Source organism: Microtus oregoni, unplaced genomic scaffold (genome assembly GCF_018167655.1).
Source record: "Microtus oregoni isolate MIOR12 unplaced genomic scaffold, Mior012 000000F_ref0000247, whole genome shotgun sequence".
NCBI classification, from domain to species: Eukaryota; Metazoa; Chordata; class Mammalia; order Rodentia; family Cricetidae; genus Microtus; species Microtus oregoni.
In genome coordinates this window covers 8914541-8940629 of record NW_024543059.1, presented here as the reverse complement: position 1 = coordinate 8940629, position 26089 = coordinate 8914541, and the positions used below count along the sequence as shown (strand labels likewise).

General features: G+C 43.3%; 1 protein-coding gene across 1 annotated transcript; it reads right to left on the bottom strand.

The window, feature by feature from the left end:
• Positions 1–1014: 1014 nt before the first annotated feature.
• On the bottom strand, positions 1015–16722 carry LOC121453501 (lysosomal Pro-X carboxypeptidase-like). Its single transcript, XM_041660342.1, has 7 exons — positions 16621–16722; positions 15463–15644; positions 14509–14666; positions 13407–13576; positions 5435–5599; positions 4221–4408; positions 1015–1231 (listed from the first exon to the last, which is right to left on the bottom strand). Exons 1-7 carry the CDS (start codon positions 16714–16716, stop codon positions 1015–1017), a joined length of 1176 nt encoding a protein of 391 aa, XP_041516276.1. The 5' UTR covers positions 16717–16722.
• Positions 16723–26089: the final 9367 nt, after the last annotated feature.

Here is a 26089-nt window from a genome sequence, read left to right as displayed (position 1 = left end):
CACATAGGCCACCTGCGTACATTACTCTGCCTGTCGCCTGGAAGCCACACGGAAAAGTCCCCACGCACCTGCTGCTCGGTGTCCTGCCTCTTAGGGTTCTAACGATACCAGCAGCACTGATCAGAAGATAAAATATTTGTAAAAGACAACCAGAATACATTCTGATCTTTGAATAGCTTACTCATCAAATTCAAAAGTATTTTTACTTAAGTGTCTTCAGTGACCACAGCGTGGAGCCTCTTCGAATTAAAGTGAAAGACCGAACAGAGCAATTCTCCTAAGTTGGCAAAATTTAAATAAATTACCACAAAACTGACCTTAGAAACAAAGAGCAATGGAGCAGGAGAAGCCAGATTTCTTCCTGGCAGTACCACGGTGGCAAATATCCAGAACTAAGGAAAGCTGCCAAGGGAGGGAAGAGAAAAAGAAAGGACTTTGCAAAGGCAGCAGACCCAGGCACACTGCCTTCCCCACAGCGGAGGAGATGGAGCAACACACAGGTAGGTCTGCCTCGGTCTTTATTGCAGCGCAGTTCAAAGGCCGCCATGGAGCTCACAGGAAGCCGCCCCGTTTCCTGGATTGGCACCACACAGCCCACCAGCTGCAGTGGCAGCATTTCTAGCCCAGCTTCTGCTTTTCCTTTGGTGCCAGGAATGGGGGCTCACAATGGGCCAGAGAGACGACCACCTCAAAACCAAGGACACGTCCCCGCTTGTGAGAAAAGTGGCTCTCCCTCTGCTGAAAGACAGTCAGGAACCATGCCAGTTCTGATGGCAGGAGAGCCGCCATGATGGCGTTCTTCCTGGGGAGTGACACAAAGAAATGAGGACGGAGCAGTCACCTGGGTGGGATGGCTGTGCGCACCCCGTCACTCTCTTCGGTCTCAGCCTTGGCCCAACACATATATTGACAAACGAGAGAAAGTAATTACATATAAAAAAATCAAACTGAATGGGTATGTGGGTGGAGCAAACATAAAAGAAGAAAATAAAAGTCTTTTTTTTTTTAAGTTGCTCAGGGCAGCCTTCTGTAATTGCCATAGAAATCCGTGATCCATTGCTTCATGTGTTTGACTTCTACTGTGCGGGCTAACTGTAAGGACGGTGGATCCGTGTCCGTGCTCGATCGCAGATCTAAATGGTGGGCCCCCTCTGGGATGTTGACTACCACCAGTGTATCAGAGAGATCTTCAGTAACTCCACCTCCCGACCATGGGTCCAGGTCACCATTGCTGCCAGTGAGGGAAACAAGCAAAATTAAGGCTGTCAGTTCTTTATGAGCACATTCAAATAAAATATGACAAGCATTCTTTAGGCATAAACCTGAAAATAGAAACAATTTGGGAGGTTTGGTCTGTGTTGTCATATTAAAATTTTTCTTGGTGTGTGGGTGCACCCCTCGTGGTCCTGAGTTCCTTGCTCGTGCGAGGGAGGGGGACTTGATCGGGGGAGGGGGAGGGAAATGGGAAGCGGTTGCGGGGACGAGGCAGAAATCCTTAATAAATAAATAAATTTAAATAAAAATTAACAAAAAAAATTTTTTTTCTTGGTGCTTAAGCTTTATGCTATTTCCACAAAACACAGAACCAAGGAAGGCTGAATCCGCGGACTTCACAGCTTAATCTCGATTAGGCATGTCCAACCTCCTGACTTTACTAGGTCAGTTTTGATGATGAAGAATTTTCTTGGGCCACATGCCAAATGCACAAACACTAACAACACTAGATGAGCAACAAAATGACCTGTGTATAAATATAATATACAAATAAATATAAATATTGTGACACCCGCCACCAGAGAACATCAAAAGGTCTTCACATATCCATCCTTATGCAACATCCTGCTCAAAAGGGCTTTTCAAATGGTGGAGCAGGTCACAGGTTTGCAAATTACTAAGAGGAGGATGCACATATCAAACTTCACTGATTTTTTTTTTACAGTATTTGTTATAAATGCAGGAGAAAAGAGAAATTTAAGACTATTTTTAAAAGGAATGCACTAATATCGGGTTTGATGGCCGTACTCATGGTGCTCACTGGTTGTTTTGGTTTTAATTCTCAGTGTGCTTCGCTCTTGTAAATGACTGCTTACAAACCTAAGTGTGAACAACAACACTGGCCAAAGTACTCCAGTTTTCCCATCTCATTCAATGTCAAATTTCAAGTATTTTCTAGAACCTACGGGCTTCTGCATTACCCAAGCCTCTGTGGTCTCTGAGTTTATCTGAGTGAGTACCTCCCTCATTAAGCCACTAAGAACTTTCTAGCCACAAGATGTCCTTGGTCCTTGTTCCTTCCTCTGGAGTAGGGTTCCCCACCAGCCTGCAGCTTGCAAGGTTCTGTCCTTAGTCAGGTGATTTTGCAAAAGATGCCACCTGGCAAGGGTATTCCTGGTGTGTGTGTGTGTGTGTGTGTGTGTGCACATGTATATGTTATGCATATGTCTGTATGTGCCACATTTTTTTTTAATCCATTCTCTGGTTGAGGGGCATCTGGGTTGTTTCCAGGTTCTGGCTATGACAAACAATGCTGCTATGAACATAGTAGAACTCATGTCCTTGTGGTATGATTGAGCATCTTTTGGTTATTTCTGGGTCTTGAAATAGTTTGTTTCCTAATTTTCTGAGAAATCTCCTTATTTCCAAAGTAGCTGTACCAGTTTGCACTCCCACCAGCAATGCAGGAGTGTTCCCTTTACCCCACATCCTCTCTAGCATAAGTTGCCATCAGTGGTTTTGATCTTGGTCATTCTGAGAGGTGTAGGATGGAATCTCAGAGTTGTTTTCATTTGCATTTCTCTGATAACTAAGGATGTTGAGCATTTCCTTAAGTGTCTTTCAGCCATTTTAGACTCCTCTGTCCAGAGTTCTCTGTTTAGGTCTGTACCCCATTTCTTTAATGAATTATTTGTTCTTTCGATGTCAAGTTTGAAAGGAAATTTTTTTTAAAGTCTCTCTCACACAGATGTTGTGAGGTCAAATCTGAATAATACATATGAAAAGATGGCACAAACTATAACATACCACACAAATGTCCAGTTCTTATAATTATTATCATATACTGTAACCATGGAAACGGATAATACCTCCAGGAGGTACACAAATCATGAAAATGGATTCAAAAGTGTTTCTTATATAAATTTAGGCAGAATGCTAATGCTATCAATCTTTTCTAGATAAAGGCACTGCACAAATTGAATTAAAAAATAAACATTCAGGCATGTGAAGTGGAAATGTGTTTGAGATAGAACTTTAAATTCCCTTCTCCATCATGTACTCAAAAAAAAAAAAAAAGCTTAATTGTTAACTTGTTAATATTCTCAGGGGGAAAAAAAGTTATTCCAAAACCAGGCTTTACTGGTATGGTTAAAAATAAAAGATTGGCTTCTCTTGGGAGAACAAACAGCCTTTATCACTGCTCCAGTTTGACAGGCTCAACCCAGTCAGGAAATGCTCCAGCATTTGCAAAACAAAAAGTTGCTGCAGCCACGTGAAGAGCAAACTGCATCTGCTTTAAAAGGTCATCTACAGCACCTGGTCACTTAGCAACAGTGTTTGGAGTTGCCCAGAGACCTCCTCTGCACGAGGACTTGAATTTCTCAGTTCAGATCAATGAAAGCTACCCCAGCCTCTGGGAAATCTCAGGATAGAGGCTGTTTTCCTCAGGGACACCAGATACCTGGCAATAATTAATTTGCCTGAGAAACAATGTTAGTTAACCAGTTCTTCATGGAGACTCTTCTGAATTTATACTTAAATAATTGAGACTCAGCACTGGGTTTTAGAAAACCCAAATCTTGATGGTAACCAGTATCAAATGTGTTGCTTCTTGAAGTCATTGACAAAGAAGAACAAGGCCAAGGAAGACCTTTCCCTTAACATCAACCTAGATGGGCTTCTGCAAAGGAGTTGTGAGGATTCTGGGTAATTAGTTTAAAGGGCCTCATGCCTTACAGTATGGGCGAGACTACAGAGTGGGCACTGCCAAAGTGTCTGTTGAACAATGTTGAGTATTAGTGCTCTAATTCCTAACAATGACAGCACAAACTGACAACAAAAGATGTCTTGTTTCCTGATTTAGAGATTGCACTAGAAAACCCTAAAGGGCTCACTGTTGCATTCTGTGCTGTTTTATTGTCCCACCCTTTCCTAATTCTGTTCTCTCAGCCATTCTGCAGTGGTCCCCAACAACCGAAGTTCCTCTTGGAACCAACAGAACTCACCTGAAAATGATGTTCGAATGTGAACGGATGTCTTTGCCTCCATATAGGGTAGTGATCCAGGAAGGGCGTGGCCGCACACCCCACTGCTTATAACAGTCGTCAGAATACTTATCTAAATCCCATGCACGGGCCTCAAACATGTCATCAATACCATTTGTGCAAAAGGGCAGAATTATTTCCGTGCAGGTCTAAAAGCAAACCAAGAAAATAAATGAAGAGATGAACTCTTCAATATCATCCAGCTGCTACAAAGAGAGTAGCATCGTTATCAGTGGGTAGCAAAGCTGAGCTCTAAACTTGTAATCGAGCTTCAGCCCCACCAACCCCCTTTACATCCCAGCCACACAACTCCTTTATTTCTCATAGAAAGACAAGGCTGAAGGTTCACAGAAGAATATGTATTCCTTTCTCTGCAAGGAGTATTCTTTCACATTTATGATCATATTTAACCCTAAAGGCAACCTTAGGAGGAAAGCATCATCATTATCACCATCACCACCATCATCATCACCACATCATCACCACTATCATCACCACCATCATCATAATCATCATCACCACTATCATCACCATCATCATCATAATCATCATCACATCATCACATCATCACCATCATCACCACCACCATCATCACATCATCACCACTATCATCACCATCATCATCATAATCATCATCACATCATCACCATCATCACCACCACCATCATCATCACCACCATCATCACCACCACCATCATCATCATCACCACCACCATCATCAACATCACCACCACCATCATCATCACCACCATCATCACCACCACCATCATCATCACCATCATCACCACCACCATCATCATCACCACTATCATCAACACCACCATCATCATCACCATCATCACCATCATCACCACCACCATCATCATCACCACCATCATCACCACCACCATCATCATCACCATCATCACCACCACCATCATCATCACCATCATCATCAACACCATCATCATCACCACCATCATCACCACCATCATCATCATCACCACCACCATCATCATCACCATCATCAACACCACCACCATCACCATCATCATCATTAGTCTTAACAGTGCAGATAAAGAATGCAGTCGAGATGTGAACGCAGGTTAGGTGATAAACTCTCCTCTGGTCACTATTGCAGCACAACTATAGGTAGCACCAGGAAGAAAGATGTCTCAGGAACCACGCATGCTTACCTGGTAGCCCCAAACTCGGGACCCCAAGTTTCCGGTTGTTGTTTCAGAAATATTGTTGCATTTGGACTGGCCTGAGTAATTGTAATATACATTCAGAGCTTGGTAGATGTTCTGAATCAGCAGGGAATCTGACATGTAGGGGTTTGTCAGATACTGGCACACGACCTGTCATTTTGAAGAGATAAACAAAGGAAGAGTCAGATACTAATAAAAAAAAATTACAGCATAATAACACAAAAACACGATTCACTTCACCAAACAAGCCATTGCCTCAGCCCATCCATAGCAATTCTTCTATGGACTATTACTTGGTACTTCATGTAACTTCAAGAAGGCATGTATTAGCGAATATGGACTGCTCTCTCTTCTTTCATGGTGTGTGTGTATGTATTCACATGTGTGAGGCACACATCTATGTAGGGGCATGCACACATGTGTGTAGGTACATGTGAGGCTCAAGGTTGGCATCAAGAGTCTCTCTAAGACCCTGTTGATCTAATTCCTTGAGGCAAAGCTTCTACTTTCCTGGTCTCCACGGGAACGGTGGTTCTGTAAGTCTATTTCGCCATTAAAGCTGTATATATATTTTTACAATCTGTCTGCATTCGTTTACACCATTACATTTTGGCGCCCAACGTGGGGCTATTTTGCCCCCGACCCTAACACAGCACCCTCACTCGGCCACACAGGCCCATTCTGCCTGCCTTGGCTACGTTTGCAGCGGAACCCCACTGCCTGAATTAGCAGAAGCTCAAGTACCTGCGGTTTTGCAACAAAAGCTGCCACAGCAGCAGATTTGATCTGATACAAAGTGACTTGGCCGGGCTGTGGTGGCGCACGCCTTTGATGCCAGCACTTGGGAGGCAGAGGCAGGCGGATCTCTGTGAGTTCAAGGCCGGCCAGGCTGTGGTGGCACACGCCTTTAATCCCAGCACTTGGGAAGCAGAGGCAGGCGGATCTCTGTGAGTTTGAGGCCGGAGATCTGAGCGCCCATCTTGATGCTTGCACAGGCAAGTGTTTTACCCACCGAGGCCTCTCTCTCCCCAGCAGGTGAATAGCTTTCTTGTCTGCGAGATTTCTCAGCGCCTCTAAGATTTAAAAAAGGACTTTTCCCAAAGGACGGTAGCTGTGCACAGACTCTAAAAGCAAGCTTAAGAAATTCTAAATGTGAGAAAAATCACAAAATATGATATCCAAATAGCTAAATACACCTTTAAAAATAACTATAAGAGCTGGGTGTAAGGGCACACAGCTTTAATCCCAGCCCTCAGGAGGCAGAGGCAGAGGCAGATGGAGCTCTGCGAATTTGAGGCCAGCCTGGGCTACATCTATTCAGTGAGACCCAGACTTTAAAAAAAAGCAAAAACAAAAGAAAAAACAAAAACAACTATGAGGTCCAGTATGATAGATCAATGGCCATAGCTACTTACTGTAAAACCTGAGAACCTGAGTTTAAAATGAAGGACCCATGTGGTAAAAAAAAAAAAAAAAAAAAAAAGAGAATAGACTCTCACAAGTTGGCTTCCAGATGCAAAGCATAGTAAGTACACCTGCAGACACACCACACACACACACACACACGCACACACACGCATGCATGCACACACATATATATGCATGCACATAAATAAAAATAAATGTGAATTTTTAAAGGAAAAGATACCCAGGTAACCATGAGGTCATAAGTATACTCTGTGCCCATGTTCAAGAGTTACATAAGGAAACAAATTTGATCAAAATTGGAAGGACAAACTTGTTCCGCCTGAAGCCATAGACAATGCCAGCAGCAGAAAGTTAAAAGTCAAAACAGTCATTTCCTATTCTAAAAACTCTTTAATTATTCATGGCACATCAACAGTTACCTAGCATTTAACAATACCATTTTTCTCAGAAAGCAATCCTAAGACAGACAGCATTAGAAATATATAAAATGGTACGGATGCTAAGAGTCAATCACGGACTGTACTGGGCTACCCATCACCAACTACCGAGCCCTACTCCCTCCCTGCTGAATCTGACACCCTCAGCCAACTGAGCTCTTTCCAAGGCCAGCACAGAACTACAGAGTAGATTCAGAGGAAAACGTTCTGTTCGAGCAGTGTGGCAGACACGGCCAGTGGATGATGCAAGCTAGGCAGGAGAAAAGAGGGGCTGATGATGTACAAACACCTAAAACCCTTGGGAGGCACAGTAGCTAGTGGGGCTGACTCATATGCTGGCATTAGCCTCCCCCCGCCCTTAGAGCAGGAACACTGGGCCTCTGTTGAGGAAAGAAAAGGAGTCCCCATGAATAGCATCTCTGCAAAGAGCAGTTATTGTCTCTTAAAAGACACAAGTGTGGCTGGGGGCTGGCACCAGATAACAATACATGGTTTTCTGCAGCCCTAGAACATCTCGGGCACAGCCGTGGCCTCTGCTGATGGAAATTCCATGACCTGATTAGGGCCAGTCCTGGGTCCACTGCCCTTCTAAAGGCAGATCCTCCTGGGAGGACAGGGTCCAGTTCTGACCACCAACTGGTCAGAAGGACACCCACCAATTTAAAACAATCCGTAGAGGAGCAGTGAGACTTGGGAGTTGAGCAACAGAGAAAGCCTTAAGGCTATTCATTTGAAACATTGTTACTCTTTTTTTTTCAAAGTAACTTCTTACCGGAATTACTAGTTCAAAAAAAGAAACATTGTAACGCCTTTACTAGCTACCGTCTAGCTGCCTTTAATATACAAGTGAAAACCCTATAGTCTCCTTGTATGTTACTTAGAATGTCAAAGCTTCAACAGGCCCTGCTGTACTAAGGGACCACTCTGTACTAATTCATGACTGCTCAACAGTACAGGGATCCGGAGGGAGACGGTTGCACGCTTTTTACGCAGGCTTTTTAATCAGTTGTGTAATCTGCATAAAGCACGTAAATATTAAGTCAAAGGGAAACCATAGGGAACTGTCACACTTATGAGTCAAACATTATCGACTTTGGCACAACCTCATGGAATACTTCAACTCAACGCTGATAGTTTGCAAATATTAGCCAACCGGTCAGGGCAAGCTTCCACTGTTAGTTGTTTACTGAGGGGCTGTGATTTAATTAGACGGGAGGAAGAATGCCCACGGCCGCACGACAAAGCTTCTCTCGAAGTCTCAGCACACAAATATCCCCTGCATCGGGCTATTCGCTTGTGTGTTGTGAGCTTTGTTTGGAGTGTGTGTGTGCGTGTGTGCATGTGTGTCTCTGTCTGTGTCTGTTTGAGTGGGAAGGTATGTGCATGTGTGTGTGTGTTTGATTGTGTGTGTGTATTTGTGTGTGTGTGCGTGTGAGAGAGACAGAGAGTTCACCAAGTTGCTCAAAATGCCTTCAAACTTGCAATCTTCTTGCTTTAGCCTCCCAAGTAGCTAGGATTACAAGCCTGTGCTCCAAGGTCCAGCTTCCACATTTATCTTCATAAACCCATGTCTTTTAATTGTTTGGGGGTTTTTTATCTTTATATGTTTTTAGTTTATTTGATTTTTATAAAAACTAAGAGTCATTTTGTTACAGGATAAATTTAAATATATTTACACTAGTTTAAAAGAAATTAAAATAGCAGATTAACAGGAGACTCAGTGCCAGCCCCTTGAATCAAATAGACAATTTATTTTCTGTTTCCTAGTAAATGTAAACACTCAAGGGACAGTTTTTTAAAAAAAAATTACAAGACAAAAATAAAATAAAATAAAAATGTTACGAGACAGGAAAGGTGGCTCAGCACACGTTGCTCTTGCAGAGGACCTGGGTTGGGTCCCCAGCACCCATATGGTAGTAAGTCCTGTTCCTGAAGATCTGATGGTCTCCCCTGAACTCCCTGGGTATCAGGTATGCACACGGTGTACCTACTCACATTCAGGCAAAAAAAAAAAAAAAATTAACCCACATAAAAAATAAATCTAAGAAAGAATTTCTTAAGAACATTGGACGTACACTTTAATAATTCTAGTTTTTAAAGGTTCGGGGAGGGGGCGGGAGGTAGTGTGGAAGACAGGCCTCAGCACTAGGGAGGCCAAAACTGGAGGATCACAAGTTCCGGGCTAGCCTGGGCTACAAAGCTAACCTTTGCCACGCAAATGAAAGAGAAGGAGAAAGTAGAACATTCATGCAATGCTGGAGTGGTCAGATCTGCACTCCAATGTGGTCTGCGCTTCTTGCCAACACAGAGGCAAGAAAGCAAGGATAATGGTTTGCTTAAAAGCCTTAGGTGCCAGTACCTAGGAGGCTAAGCATTAGAATAAAAGAAATAGTGGGCGGGGGGGGGGAGATACAATTCTTAAAAAGGGAAAAGATGAGCTTAAAAAAAATCAGTCTTCTCTCCAAAGTATGGTCCCTCCATTAGAAGAAGGATTAAATGGATACATTCAGCTTTTAGGCGAGATTTTCTTTCTCTGAGATTTCAACTCCACCCCTCCCACCCCCACCCCTTTCCCCCCTACCACCCCCCACACTGCCTCAGATAATCACATTGGTTTTGTCAGTAAAAGCTCTCCTTTCAGAGAATGCATTGAAACCTCTTAAACCACCCAGAGAGGGTGCATACATTATCAAACACCGAGACAAACGGAAGAGATTTTCCCTTTTATGTCTTACTATTTCGCTATGCCCGCGTGCTCAGAAGACTGGGCTCAAAGATGCTAAAACGTTCGCTAGGTTATTAGCTAAAAGAAAGACTACAGAATTTAACGAACTTTAGCCTCCTTTAAAAAAGCGCTTTTAAAGCTAAGAAGAGGCGTAGTGGTTTGTAATGTAACCCGAACCGTCAAATGACAGAGGGTTTTCTATTTCCTTTTTCTCTTCCTCCCTGTGTTCTGCCAGCCAAGTCCGTGATTATTTCTGCATGACTGTGGCAGCTTCTGTTACCAGTAAACAAAAGCAAATAGGGACAATGTGCAGAGACAAATTAGGGAGAATGAGCGCTGAATTGACGTGGAAAACAGCATTTAGTCGCTGCCCGAGGATACTCCAGAGATGTACGTGGCGCAGACAGCATGGGAAACAGCCTGCTCTCTCTCCCAACCCAACCGTTATCTCACGACGCTAAGTCTGAGTTAGGGACTCAGAAAAGGGTCTGTTTGTCAGCCCTTTAAAGAGGAGGAAGTGCCTCCGAAGGAGGAGGGGTTCTGGTTAAATGGAACCGTCCAAGTGAAAGAGCAGTCCCCAGCTGGGTAGTGTTCAGGGATTAGAGGGGGTAGCACAGACAGGGTCAAGAAAGGAGAAACGGAATGAGCGGAGAACAGAAAGCGATCTGAAGCTCGGTTTAGGAGCGAGGGGCAGCGAAAATGGAAAAAAGGGATCCGTGAAAATTAAATGTGCAGCTAACTGTGGAAAGAGAAGAAACAGGCAATTGGAGGCTCTCGAACCAACTGCAAAAGAAGTGGGTTTGGGGTTTGTTTTTTTAAGTTTTTTTGGGAGGGGTGTGGGAGGGCATCCAGACAAGAAACAGAATCATAAATATATTCCATAAGCTATCAAGAATTTGCCAGTATCAGGCTAGAAGTTTAGCTCAGTGGTAGAGTGCTTACGTATCATGTATGAACCCTGGATTCTGTTCCACAAAACCGTTTCACAAAAGTGAACTCCTTAATAGAATCAAAAATAAAGAAAAAAAAGAATTATTTTGGGAAGAAATTATTAAAGAGAATGACAAGAATTGGTTTCGGTTTTTAAAAAGTAAGAGGCAACTATAGGTAAAAAGAAGTTATTCTGCAAAATAAACTTCCGAATCATATACACACAGTGCTTAAAGGGGGCTGTGCTGAACTGGAAAACAGAAAAGACCTTCTGAAAGATACTCCACCGGCTGCAGCTTATTCCTTAAAGAGGATGGAGGAACAGTGGGTTCCTCTTAAGACTAAACAATAAAGCTCCATAGAAGGAACATTGAGAGCCCAGGTATACTGCTGCTCTCTAACCCAAGTCCTAATGAAAGCTGGTAACACGAAGAAGCTCTCCCTAGGGGTCTCTCTAGATGATGAATCAGCAAACTAACCTACAGGCCAGCTGCACTTCCCAACAAAGCATGATTGGCCATTCTCACTCACAGATTACCCACGGCTGCTTTCCCGCTTCAGTCGGCTGCTTTCCCGCTTCAGTTGCAAAACTGACAGAAACTCTTGAGGCCCCACCACACCTAAAATAGAGTTCATTATAATATGGAGTCTTCCAATCCCTGTTTGGCACAGTATCTAACAATTCATTTGTTCTTCAAGAGGAATGATGATATATGTGTAGTTATTACATTGTAGAACAGTAGAATACACTAGGTAAGCTTGATGCTTAAATCCAGGTTTTCTAAGAACAATAGAATACAAAGAGGTAAGCTTGATGCTTAAATCCAGGTTTTCTTAGGAAAGAGACGGCAGCTGTTTTTAGTAACTTTGTATTCAGGTGTAGGGGTGCACCCCTACAATCCCAGCACTTAGAAATGGAGGCAAGAGGGGGTGAGTTTGAGGCCAGACTGTGCTACATGGACAGTTCTAGACCACCCTAAGTTACAAGGTGAGCTTTGCCTCAAAATCATAATAATCTGTCTCAAAATAGTAATATTTTAATAATAACAACTTTGCGTTATCAACATCCACCTTAATCCAATGCATGTTAGTTTCCAGTCTGTTCTGTAGAAGATGTCCACTCTATACATAAGAGAAATAACTCTGAGAGCAAGTAGACTTATTTTATTTTAATTATAAATTTTTAAGTGAGGTATAGTTTCATCAGTCCAGTGGGACACTTGAAGAGCTGTTGAAAGTTGGCTCGCACAGAACTAATTAAATTTTCTTTTCCCGCTCCCATTCTAGTTGTGGAGGTGAAAGTGTTGTAAAAACACAACTGTCTTTTGCTTTTTAAAACCCTTGTTCTTAACAAGAGATTACTTAAAGAACATATACATATAAATGGTGTGGCAGCAAAAGAGTCTTTAAAATAGAAAAGAATTTAAGTTTATTTAATTGTCTGTGGTTGCTTGAATGTAATTGGCCCCCATAAGCTCATAGGAAGCGGCGCTAATAGGAGGTGTGGCTTTGTTGGGGTGGGTGTGGCCTTCTTGGAGAAAGTGTGTCACTGTAGGGGCGGGCTTTGAGGTCTCATACAAGCCTGAGCCATGCCCAGTGTCTCAGTTTACTTCCTGTTGCCATCAGATCAAGATCTAGAACTCTCAGCTCCTTCTACTGCACCATGCCTGCCTGCATGCCACCATGTCCCGCTGTGATAATAAAGGACTAAACCTCTGAACTGTAAGCGAGCCACCGTAATTAAATATTTTCCTTTATAGGAGTTGCCGTGGTCATGGTGTCTCTTCACAGCAACAGAAACCCTAACTAAGACAGTGTTTGTACATATGCAGCACCTATAAATCGGTGTCTTTACACTTCTCAGGTCCATATTGTTTGGATTTGTAACTGATACCTTGTTCTTCTGAGGCTGACAAGCAAAGACATGGCAACTCCAGGAGGAAGAGGGCCTTGTCCTGGATGTCCGTTCCTGGGGCCATGCCCTCCCCATAGCACCCGGTAGTGCTGTTCCCACTCTGTTGCTCAGCATAGCGATCACCCTTCACAGTGTGTAGCGTTTAGAAGGCTTCGCAGCTCACTATGTTAGCACTTCAATAAATAGGTCACTTATCAAGTTTCTACCATGTAGTGCATACATTTAGGCATAAAACACATATCACAAAATTGGATAAACTATATATACAAAGTACAGCCTTGGATTTGGTAATTATTACATTAACAGCAACCACTAATCTTATACGATAATCGATGCATTTTGTCTCCAATTCTCAGAAGAGGAAGCCAAGGCTAAGGAAAGTTACCTAAAACATCCAAGGTAACACAATCAGAAAATCAGCCCCAAACTGCATGCTCCACAGACCGCGCATCACCAGTATTTCTTCTTCTGATGAAAGCCACACCGTCATTTATAAACGAGGGCAGGGCACTGTCCCATTACCTTGATAGGCCAAGAAGGCAAAGGCTTTAAAAAGCTGGCTGGGTATGGGTAGTTCACCATGGCCAGGTTCACCCAGGTCTCAGCGATCCAGTCTTTCAGGCGTTGGATGTCCTCAGAGTTTAGGGAAGCACACAGGTGTAAGTTTCTGGTGAGCCATGGTAGACCACTGCCTGGAGACATAATGACATTGCCAAAAACTGCAAAATCCTAGTCAACAGAAGTCTTTAGAGACCTCTCGTTCTTCGTGTTGCATTACAGAAAATACAATGTTCTGTGCCGCTTCACCAAGAATTGTTGCACTATTCAACAAAATGCTTTAATACAATCTGATAAGTCCATGGCAGACAAATTTAAGTTCATCATGGGACTTGCCAAAGTTAGTATGCTTTATTACTTCCCATTTTAATTTGAAAAACTTAATATTTATTTAATTTGAAGTAAGCAGGAATACCACAGAGCAATGTGAATGAATAAGCAACCACATAAAGCAAATGGATGCAGCTAACATAGAGTATTGAGCAGAAGACACCAGGCCCAAAGCCCCACACATATGCACTGTACGATTCCCATTCCTGAAGAATTGAAGAACAAGGAAAATCAACCGGAGATGGAGGCAAGAGGATAGTGACGGACCATGCAAGCTTGCTGATACGACTAAGCATGCCATGGCTTTCTGAGAGTCTGATAATGCTCTCTGTTGGTGTGGGTGATAATTGCATCAGGACATTCATTGGCCCAGAAATTTTGATTTCTCTTCTTTTTAGGATTTATATTGTGCTTTAGCAAAAGGCGTGTTTCTTAAGAAGTGGGAGCTGAGAAAATGGCTCGGCAATTCAGAGCACAGGCTGCTCTTTCAGAGGATCAAGGTTCAATTCCCAGCACCTACGTGGTGCCTCACGACAATTTGTAACTCTAGTACCAGGCGATCAGATGCCATCTTCTGACTTCAGTGGACATCAGGCACACACATAGTACACAGATATACATGCAGGCAGAAAATCCGTGTGTGTGTGTGTGTGTGTGTGTGTGTGTACGTGCAATTAAGTGGCAGTATTGAACAAATGAAGCTCTATGAAAACACATTCTTTTAGGTAAAGCTTACCCGTATTTGAGAGTCGGTTAATGGCACCCCAAGACCTGAGGATGCTCTCCGAACATTTTTCTCCACTTTTCCTAAAATCCTCAGTTACTATCTTCATAAACACACCACAGGGAATCAAGTCTTGAAACTGCCAGATAGGAGCAGAAGCTGCAAGAGCTCTGAATTATCAGGGAAATGAGAGAAGAAACAACACGGGACTCAAATAAGTTTTCCAACAACAAGCTCAAGCCAGACAAAACCCCGCCTGGAGAGGGGAGGTGAGGTGAGTCCCTTCCGAACTGGCAATAGGCAGTTGCTAGGAGAGGGAGAGTTGGGTATCTTTAACAGTGTGGCCAACGATAGTCAACCACCCTCCATATCCAAGAGGTAGTACAAATAGAACTTGATGGGTTCAGAGAAGGAGGAGGGAAGAAGAGGGGGAGGAAGAGAAGAAAACACAAAGTTGTGTAAGTCGGGAAAGAGGGGATGAATCAGGAAGGAATTGGAAGAAAAGGGTGAAAAGGATGAAAGACATTGTATAAAAGATTCAATAACTAATAAGAACTAATGCAAAATTCAAATATAAATATTCTATAATATTTTATACATTATTTATAATTTTGAAATAATTTGAAAAAATAAATTAGAATGGAAACTGAGCCTTAACAAGATGATTGGAAAGATAGCATACCTGTTAACGGGAGGATCCAGAAACATCAATACAACAGCATGGAACAATTTACCCAGAATGAATCTCTTGTCTTGATCATTAAAAGTGCTGGTGGAGCCAGAGGCAGGCATGATGACTTTAATCCCAGCACTCAGGAGGCAAAGACAGGTGGATCTCTGTGAGTTCGAGGCCAGCCTGGTCTACAGAGCGAGTTCCAAGACAGCCAGGGCTGTTACATAGAGAAACCCTGTCTCGAAGGAAAAGAAAAAAATACAAGTTTTCCAGTCCAGTATAAATGCACTTACCCAACTACTAAATGAGGATATTTCATCCTGAACCAGGCCGCAAGCACACCGCCGTAAGAGCCTCCGATGGCGATGAAGGGTTGACCATCGGCGCCTGGGACAGTTCTTCTCAAGTGTCTGATTAACTCTGCAAAATCAGCCAGAGCTTGTTCTGATGTCAGGAAATTCAAATGCTTAGCATCCTGAGGGTTGGAAGGATGAACACAGATGTAAATGTGGACACAGTCGCCACATAGGCGAAGCTTACATCCAGAACAGAACTTGAATCGTGTAAGCTTTTCTCCAAACAGAGTTTCTAGGAAGTTGAGTCAAGAAGCCCAGTGAAAGCCAAGGTGTCAAGATTTCAACAACTCGTGAAAAGTGATTTGAGTTTGTGCAACATAATATATAATCATGAGTTCAAGGCTAACATGAGCTGGTAATGCCACTCTGTCTCAGAAACAGTAAAGAGGAAGAGAAAGAAAACTAGGAAAACATGAGTAGTGCTGGGGATGCAGTTGTGTTGGAAAGATGGCTACCTGTCTAGTATGAAACCCTAGGTTCAGTCCCAGAAGGTAGCACGAATTCTAATTGGTCTTAATAATAAAAACTCAGAGTCAGCTATCAGAGGGCAAAAGCTGAAGGATCAGAGAAGCAGAGTGGCCAGTCACTAAAGAGGTCTTACTTCTACCAATGTTCAGACCAAAGGGCTGATCCTGTCCTCAGACCGACTGCTCCCCAGACTGTATTGAGCTCATGTCTTCACCCAGCCATATCACTCCTGTCTCCACCTCCCTAGTGCTGGGATGAAAGGCCTGTGATCTCAAGTGTTGGGATCACCTTTGCATGAGCTCTGTACTCTTTTTGGGTCAATTTCCTGTAGCCCAGGGTATGCACTAACAGAGATCCATCTGTCCCCTGAGTCCTGGGATTAAGGATGTGTACCATCACCGCCAAGTCTCTAGTGGCTTAACTCTGCACTTGGGTCTTCAGGCAAGCTTTATTCGTTAAAACACAAACAAAAGACCACTACACAGACCCACACACAACCAGACACACTGTCCGTTGCACACCCGTATCTTAACACGTGAAATGTGAAGGTAGGACACACTTGGATATATGAGACCCTGCCCTATCCACTCCCCAAAAAGGACAACCTTAAAAATAATGTGTACATACCCTGAAAGAGTCCTCACCGAAGGGCAAGGACTCCCCATAGTACCGATGTTCAGCAAACACAAGCAAAGCTTTCAGCCTCTCAGCCACATCCCACATGAACCCCTGGGAAGAGATCACAAATCCAGGAGTAAAACTGAGGTGTAAAAAATATCACATTGAACTTTTGCAGACCATACAAAATAGATATTAAACCACACCAGAAAGAGTTCTCTGAAAAAATAATTGTGCAATTTGTGTTGTGTTCCACCTATACGTGATCCTTGTTGTGCGTTTGAACATCACACCACACTATCTTAGAGTGAAAGGAAAATGGGTTCTGCAGCCAAGTGTGGCAGGCCAGCAGTAGAGAAACAGACAGAGGGTCCCCCAGCCGTTAGCACGAAGCCAACCTATATAACATCGTAACTTCCAGATCAGCCTGAGCTGCCAATGATGAACCTGTCTCAAACTAAGAAATAAAAAGCAAAAACTAGGTTTTAGTTGTCTTTGCACTACAAATATCACCTCCTCTTCTGATTCCCACACCAAACTCCCTGGGGATTTTGATCTTAAATATTAGGAAACTAGCTAACATCAGCTGTTAATAACTCTGGCTTCCAAGGTGTCCAACACTGTTCTAACCAACTACGTGTAATAATTCACCTAATTAGCGCAATAAACAGGGATCAGGCAGTGTGGTTTTACAGACACGGACACTGAGACGCAAGGCTCAGTGTTCACGCAGGCGGCAGAGCCAAGATGAAATGCAGGCTGTCATGTGGAGCAGTCACCCGGGGCCACTGGACTCGCTTACGTCCCCACACTCATGGCTTCTCACTCATCATTTGCTGCCTCTTTCCCTTTGACTGGATGGTGCCCTCTGGATCCTTCCTAAGAGAGCGTGCCAGGCAGACAGCATCAACTGATTAGATGTTTAGCGTGGATTAAAGCCATGTCATTCCTGATGCTGCTGCTGGAGTTGAATAAGTTACTACTACTCTTTAACAAAGTATAGGAATCTCAAAATGGCTTTGGTTGTTTGGAGCAATCTCTCAGGAATTAGAAGAGCTACCTGTGATGATAATGGATATGTTAGCCTGATACCTGTGGTTTTCAAGACCCCGCTTCTCTTCTGCAGAGCTGCTCACTCCAGCCACACCCTGCTCAGGCACACCCTCTCCTGCCACACCCAGCTCAGGCACACCCTCTCCTGCATGCCCAGCTCATGCACACCCTCCTCTGCACGCCCCAGCCCAGCAGAGCTGTCCATCTCTCCTCAACACTGAGTGCTGCAAGAACCCCTCTACCTGCTGCAACAGGAACCCACAAGTCCGTCTTACACCACCAGGCTGTGAATGTCTGAAGAGTGGAAACAGACCTCTGTAGAACTGACCTCGGGCTTTGGCAGGAAGCAGCTTAACTGAACTGATGCCTGGTGCAATCAGCGATTATTTGCTTGCATACATTTCAAGGGCATTTTTAATTTTCAAAAGAGGGCTAAATAACGTGTTACATGTATTAACACTACAGACAGACTGTCTTTTCTTCCGTCAGTCCAAATAACAACAGGGAGACTTCTTTTTTTTTTTTTAACTTTAAAAAAATACCAATCCAAATTCCCACTCCCTCCCTTCCTCCCACTCCCTCCACACACCCTCCCAACCCACCCCCCTCCAGTCCTATAAGAGGGCAAGGCACCCTGCCCTGTGGAAAGTCCAAGCCCCCCCCCCTTACTACATCTAAGTTGAGCAAGGTATACATCCAAAGAAAATAGGATCCCAAAAAGCCAGTACATGCAGTAGAGACAAATCCCAGTGCCACTGTCAGTGGCCCCTCAATCTGCCCCAACTATCAACCCCATTCAGAGGGACTAGTTTGATCCCATGCTTGTTAACTCCTAGTACAGTTGGAGCTGGTGAGCTCCCATTAGCTCAGGCAAACTGTCTCAGTGGATGAACCCCTCATGGACTTGACCTCCTTGCTCATACTCATGGAGACTTCTTATTAATTGTGAAAGCTTATTCATCTGGTTTTATTAATCTACGTTTCACCATGTGGCTCTCATTCTGTATGCCTGACTCCCTCCGTGGCTCATCGGCATTTCATATTTCATAGTTGATGATCTCCTCCTACCTCCTCTGTCTGCCCAGAAGCCCCTCCTATACCTCCTGCCTAGCTACTGGCCGTTCATCTCTTTATTAAACCAATCACAGCAATACTTCATCACAGTATGCAAATATCCTACAACATAACACTGGATTTCTACAGGTTCCTTAATTTTATTTAGTCTTCAAAACAATACTAGGAGATATTTTATTATACCCATTTAACAGACAGGAAGACTGAACTGTAGAGTTAAAAGCTTACCCAAATTCAAACAACCAAGTTATAAAGCAAGAACTGAAACTTCTGCATCTGGCTAACATTGTCTCTACTGTGCAATCTCTCTGGAAATCTGCACACAGAGGTGAGCACGCAAGCGTGAGGTTTTAGTTTGTGAAGGGAGCTCTCTTGAACTTGGAAGGGTGAGGCTCTGCCCTTTCAGGATCTCTTTCTGGTCGACTGTCTGGACCTGCTCCTACCCTAAGTGTCTTTTCATTCTTCCTTCTAAAGGCAAAGATGCCCTGCGAGCCTTAACTCCCACTGCGGAGCCTGTACAGCAGTGAGGTCGGCTGGAGGCAGAACCAGCTCTCCGCCTAGATTAAAGAATGGGCCCTGGACAGGAGAACTTGCCCTGTGGCTCTGGCACAAAAGGGAAGTCACATCTAAAGAAGAGAAAAGAGAGGAGGCAGTTCTGATTTCTCACGGAGTAACAGCAGGAGCCTGCCGGGAAGTGAGTCTTGATCCTGCTTGCCATTGACCCATGTCCGGGATCTCCTTTCTTCTGCTTTCTACATAGTTAGACTCTTAACAGTTCTATGGGGGTGGGATCACAAATGAGGAACTCAGAAGCTGTAGGAGAATTCACATCTTTATTTCACCTGACCGAGCAAGCATTTTCTATGGCTTCCCGAAAGCCCGGCGCCGTGGCAGACACTCCCATTCTGGATAATACGATATTCTCTATCATAATTCAGCCTGCATTTTTGCGGAAAATTGACATTTTCTGCTCCCAGTCCTGATGTGCTAACAAGGGGGATGTCATGTTTTCATATGCTCTAATTTAGGTTTTACTAACGGATTTAAGCCTAGTGAAAGGTTACCAGAAACACGGATACGGAAGCAAGCTAAGGATCTTACTGTGTTAATGCATGTGAATATCAGAGAACAGGAAGAAGACTAACTAAAATACACCGCAATTTTACCTCTGCCCCTCCCCACCTGGCAGTGAAATTTGTATCTTCTTACACTCGTTTACGCTTTTGCTTTCATTTTGTTCGTCTCTTTTACAAGTATTTATTGGACACCGACTCCATGCTTAATATAATACCATCCTCCAAATGCACAAGGCTGAATAAATGTATGAAAAATCCCACTCTTCTATTTACCTAGCAGAGGCCATAATCAAAACACACGATATGTGCCAAGCACAGTGGCGCGTGCCTTTAATCCCAGCACTCAGGAGACAGAGGCAGGCGGATCTCTATGAGTTCTAGGCCAGCCTGGTCTAAATAATTTTTAGAACAGTCAGGGCCATGTAGAGAGACTTTGTCTTAAGTCCAGCACCAAAAGAAAAAAAAATAAAATTTAAAAAAATAAATAAAAATAAAGCACCAAAAAAAACCCAAAGCCTCTATATGCAATAAATCAAGATTTTTAACTTAAAAAAAACCTCTGTTTTCTGAAAATAGAATTTTGCCTTTCTCATTTATAATTTAAGAGGAATATGGAGGCCTCTTGAATATATTTATTCCTTGTAAACTTGCTCATTTGTGCAAATTTGCTATTTTTTGAATTATTAGTGAGTTTCTCTTTCTTTTTAATAGCTTCATAAGTAGAAACAATAATAATAACCAAGACCTGGCAGTACAGGCTTGTAATCCCAGCTACTTATGGGGCTGAGGTAGAAGGATTGCAAATTCACATACTGCCTAGATTACAGTGAGTTCAAAGCCAGCCTGGGTGTGTTTGTCATGCCATGCCTCAAAATTACAAATGAAAACAGGCCTGGGGCCACAGCTCAGTGGTCAGACCCTTACTCTGAATGTGCAAGGCCCTGAGTTCAAGTCCCAGTGCCACAAAGTGAAAAATAAATCTCGTGATCGATCTCAGAAAACATCTCCAGTTCATCACAGTAAAAGGCGAATTGTTGAAGCCACCTCACGATGTCCACAGGCCACATACCGTGTGATTTGCGAACCAGGTAATGTCCCCTTCGTTGCCAGTGTAAAAAAGGATTACGCCATCGTACGTCTTCCAGTACCTGTCGGCGATCAGGTACCGCTGCTTGAAAGATTTTGTGTTGTAAAACCCAAAGTGATCAACCTACATTGGAAACAAGACAGACGAGACATATGTCAAAGAAAGTCATCAGGCTAGCAGAAACAGGAATTGACGAACATCAACCTGGATCATTAAATAATCAAAAAAAAAAAAACTTGAAACTTCATTTGGTTTTATCAGTAGTAACAATTATGGTAATTATTTTTGCAGTAATACAGTGTGCAACATATTTTGAAATGTGTATACGTTGTGGAATGTCAAATTGAACTAATTGCATAAGCTTTATATACTTACTACTTCTTCTAGTGAAAGCACTTAGGATCTATACTCTTAGCAGTTTTGAATAAATCACCGTAATTTTCAAAATGAAGATGGTGTAAGAGGTCCTTCTTTTTATGTGTTGCTTGTATTGGTTAATAAATAAAGAACTGACTTGGCCTGATAGGCCAGAACTTAGGTAGGCAGAGAAGAAAGAACTGAATTCTGTGAGGAAGAAAGCAGAGTCAAGGAACACCGTGTATCCGCCACTGTCCCACCAATAGACATTCTAAGTGGAAGGATTCATGCCCAGTACTATCCCCCATCAAAACAAGACTCAATTAAAGAAGCAAAAACTTCTTAGTGAGGTGAGTGATTGACATTTGGGACCAGAAAATTACAAGACTGGCCAACAAAAAAGGAAATCCTACTCAAAAATTAGTAAAGCTACATTAACGGATACAGAAGTAAATTACAAGAAACTATCATTGGTTAACATCTTAATACAATGGACACAAAACCAATAAGATAGAAAGGAAATATACGTTATAGTCAATTTAAATATTAAATTCATGAAAATCCATGAATGCGTAAGAACATTTTTAAAGAGTTATCTGTTTAAGATGCCCATTAAATTAATGGCTTACTTAGAAGTTGGAAATTAACAGTAAAGAATCCAATATTTAATCTGTCTTTCCCAAGAGACTTTTCACAACATGACTTTCCGGCGTCCTCCTGGCTCCTTCCCTCCATCAGCAGCAGCTTTGAGACTGTTTCTAGTACCCAGTGATCACAGGCACACGGTACAGTGCGCCCTCTGCCGTCCAGACTGAGACCCACCGGTCCCTTTCCCTCTGCCGTCCAGACTGAGACCCACCGGTCCCTTTCCAAGGCCTGCAGTGGGCACTTGAGAAATCACAGCGTGAAAGGGCTGCAGAAGCAATGGGACCTGCCCTGCTCTAAGCAAGCTGAGCTCAAAGGGCTCAAATGCTGTGCCCGGGGTGAACAGAGATGGAACTTCGAACCGTTTCTACAACTTGCCTTAGTGACGTAACAAAAGTAGGTTGTATGCCGTGAAAGCCTCACGGGCATGACCTGGAAAAGGAAGCACATCTCTGGTCACACACGGCAGCTCTTTCTAAAATACAGTAAAAAAGAAGAATTCAAGAGATGCTTCCTGCCTCACCGTGTGGAAATGTGGAAAGGATCTGAGTGCAGGAAGGGCAAGAGGGAATGAGGACTTCCTCTAAGTAAAATCCATGTGGCAAAGATTCGTTTGCATTTGCTCAAGAATCAAGTATACATGCAGAAATAATACTAAATTCATTAAACACCATTGGGTGACAATTTGAGGCAGCCAGGATAAGACAGAGCACTGAGCTCCAGCCTGGCCTGGCCACCTCCGGTCAGAGCGGGCGCTTTGGTGTCCCCAGTGCTAGAACGGGATCCCGGGGCAATACCACATGACTTATTTATTTCCACTTTAAGCCTTTTTAAGAACTTGTCTCAATGCTTTGCCGCTGTTCTCCTGGACAAAATGAATGTGGGAGCTTCAGGGATCAAATATTTACGGAGAAAACGATATCACCTGGGAATGTCCACGTGCTATTCCACGTGATCACCTGGGAAATAACAAGACTGTCCGAGAGGCGCAGAGGCCGCCCTGCCCTTCCCTTCTCTTCCCCAGAGACTCCAGAGGTCTAATACCCGCTGCTTGCTTTTGTGGCTGTGTTTGAGTTCTGAGGACTGGAGTGGGGGCCTTGTGCGTGGTAAGCATAACCTCTCCGATAAGCTGCGTACCCTCCACTTTGAAAAAGAAGGGGGGGCGTTTCTGTTACCCTCCCACTGAAATCATCTGTCTGTACCTTATTTTTCACACGTCCTTTTGCCCTGACTAATCGGGATACAGAAAAGCACTCTCTTCCTCAGTCCTAATCTTGAGGAGACACACAGAAACGCTGATTAAAAGAGAAACTGACAAAACGCAGAAGGAAGAATATAAATCTTGTAGAGGGGTCCATCACTGAAAAAAAAAACAAACGTGGCACTTCCTCCTTCTATGTATTGAATGGATATCTTGAGAGGCAAGATTGAAAGGAGCTACCGTGGTGACCATAAAAGACAGATATTGTATTAAGAAACTTGGATACAGTTCAAAATGACTGGCTCCTCTATTCTAAGGATGTGGTCCTTGTTGCTATTAAATTTCTCACATGTTCATAAAGATGCTGTAACTTTAGCAGTTTCTTTAATGCTAGAGACTGAGAAAATAGGAGACGTGACTGAGAATTCAGTAGCATTTGAGAAAACACGGTCTGCTGGGTAGGAAAATGAACACTGTCCAATAACTCAAGCTATTGAAGTGCACGCAGCTTCCTTATGGCGGAAGACTGGGGCCCTGAAGAAAAGCTCACAAAATTCCCTGAAGGCAAATTGTTCTCTTCTCTGCTAAGTGGAGCTGCCTACCCTCGGGCGCACCTAAAACACGGAGGCAACCAAAACTGGTGTGCTTGTAACAGCTAACAGTGTCATCAGAAAGAGATTCTGACATCTCAGTTTGCTAAATAACTCAGACTAACAAATGAATTTCCATGACTTCAAGAAGCTTTGACCCCCCTTAGACTCCGACGGGAAGCGATGAGTGAATACATAAAAGGCAGCAACTTTTGTACCACCAGAGGGCACTGTTGCATAAGCTGTAAAGTGAGAAAGACATTTATTTGATTTGCTTTAGTTTTATGAATAATTTTTCCAGAATATTTTATTACGTCTTTATTAGTATACATATATTGTACAAAGTGATGGTATCCTATATATATATATATATATATATATATATATATATAGAGAGAGAGAGAGAGAGAGAGAGAGAGAGAGGAGGGAGAGAGAGAACTTGACACAATCTGGAAAGGGGAAATCCATCACCAATCGAGAATATGCCCAACAGATTTGCCTAAAGTCAATCTGATGGAGCATTTTCTCGATTGATGACTGATGTAGGAGAGCCCAGTACACTCTGGGCAATGCCACCCCTCGTCAGTTGGTCCTGGGTGATATAAGAAAACAGGCTGAGCAAAGTTAGTACGCATCATTCCTCCAAGGCTTCTGCTTCAGCTCCTGCCTCCAGGTTGCTGCCTTCGCTCCCTTAATGGACAGTAGCCTGGAATAGTAAATCATCTCAAGTTTCCTTTGGTCATGGTCTTGATCACGGCGATGAAACTAAACCAAGACAGGTGGATTTCATGCAGCATTTTGACTATATTCACACCTTATACTACTACCTCAACATGTACACTAAGACACTTGTGTCCACACATATATGCATACCCACAATTACAGAATAAAGAAATAAGTGTAGCTGGGCAATGGTGGCACACGCCTTTAATCCCAGCACTTGGGAGGCAGAGGCAGGTAGACATCTGTGAGTTCAAGGCCAGCCTGGTCTACAAAGCAAGTTCCAGGACAGCCAGAGAAAGAATCTGTCCTGGGACTCCACCTCATCATGACTTCAACCGCTCTCTTGCAGGCTCCTGCTAGTGCAAAGGCTGCAGAGTGGCTGCACCTGCTGCCTGGGGGTTGTGTGACCTGGGCCCAGGGACTGCACCTGCAAAGAGGCTGCCCACCAGTGCAGCTGCTCCACACGGTGCGGGATAGCCTCGTGACCGAGTGTAAACACGCAATGTCCACAAACGTGGGTTTTGCTTTTTCACCCTGATCCATCCTCAACACCTCTTTTCCAATTGTAACCGATAACTTGTTGATTTAAGAAAAAAAATAAAAAGAAACACAGCCTTCAGCCTTGCTAAACAAATCACTGTGGGTGACCGTTTCACGTGTGTCAGGGTTTGTATAATCTGCAGGTGGTAACTGTAGGCAAAGACACGGAGCAACAGATCCCTTGTGTCCTTGTATAATTAACTCTACAGTTGCTTTGCAGAGCACCCTAGTGTTAGCTACTGAATTACACATTATCGTCAATATTGCTAATAATTTTCCATAGAGTGTATAGGGCTACAAACTTTAAAAGGTCACTACAGCATTGTTTGTAACACACGATAGGAAATTCTTTACTTCTTTATTGTGGTGCTGGGAATTCTATCAAGGGTGTGGTTTTGAACTGTGCCTTCTTCTCCCTGCAGTACCCCATGTACAAGCTGGGAATGACGCCTATCACATATCATGGCACTTATATTCCTGCCCTTGGGAAACTTCACCTTCGTCTTCCAAGAACCGACTGTTAACTGTCAGGAAACTGGAGTTGAGGGGAGCTCAAAGGAAAGGAGTCAGTCCCCTGCCTCAGAGCCCAGTACTGGACAACAGGGTGTTGTCCATACAGCTAAGTTAGCATGGCTGTAACACAGGGCCAGTCCCTGTTCCCTTATTAACCACATGATCTCATTACAGTTTTTAAACTAGTTTTCCATGTGTTTTACACATTTTTCCCTGACATCTTTTAAAAAACAAAAGGACGCACACATTTGCGTCCATCAATGCCCTTTCCCTTAAACACGACTTCACTTCCGTCCTCTGGGCCCTGCTCTCCACACTGCCCGTTGGCTGGGAGATGGGAGGGCGCTGTCTTCAGGGGCCCTCTGCTGGGATGACTTTCCAGTAGCTGCAGAATTTCTCCTAACACATTTGCAACAAACACGACATAGACAGGAAAATTCAGTTTGGTTTTTTTTTCCTTGTCTGCTTTTTTCCCTTTTTCTTTTTTAATAAGCATGCTTCTTGGTTCTCATATTTTCTTTCCTTTGAATATATTGCACAGCATTTTCTTATTAGAAAAGGTTTTATGTTTCAGGCAAATAGCTTTCCCCACTAAGGAGGTGCTGATGTGTTTTATTTT

Coding starts and splice junctions, on each gene's coding strand:
- LOC121453501 (XM_041660342.1), bottom strand. CDS start 16,716: ATGTGGGATGTGGCTGAGAGGCTGAAAGCTTTGCTTGTGTTTGCTGAA. Junction 15,645..16,620: donor TCGGTGAGGACTCTTTCAGG/GTATGTACACAT, acceptor TCCAACCCTCAG/GATGCTAAGCATTTGAATTT. Junction 4,409..5,434: donor CCCGAGTTTGGGGCTACCAG/GTAAGCATGCGT, acceptor GTTTGCTTTTAG/ACCTGCACGGAAATAATTCT.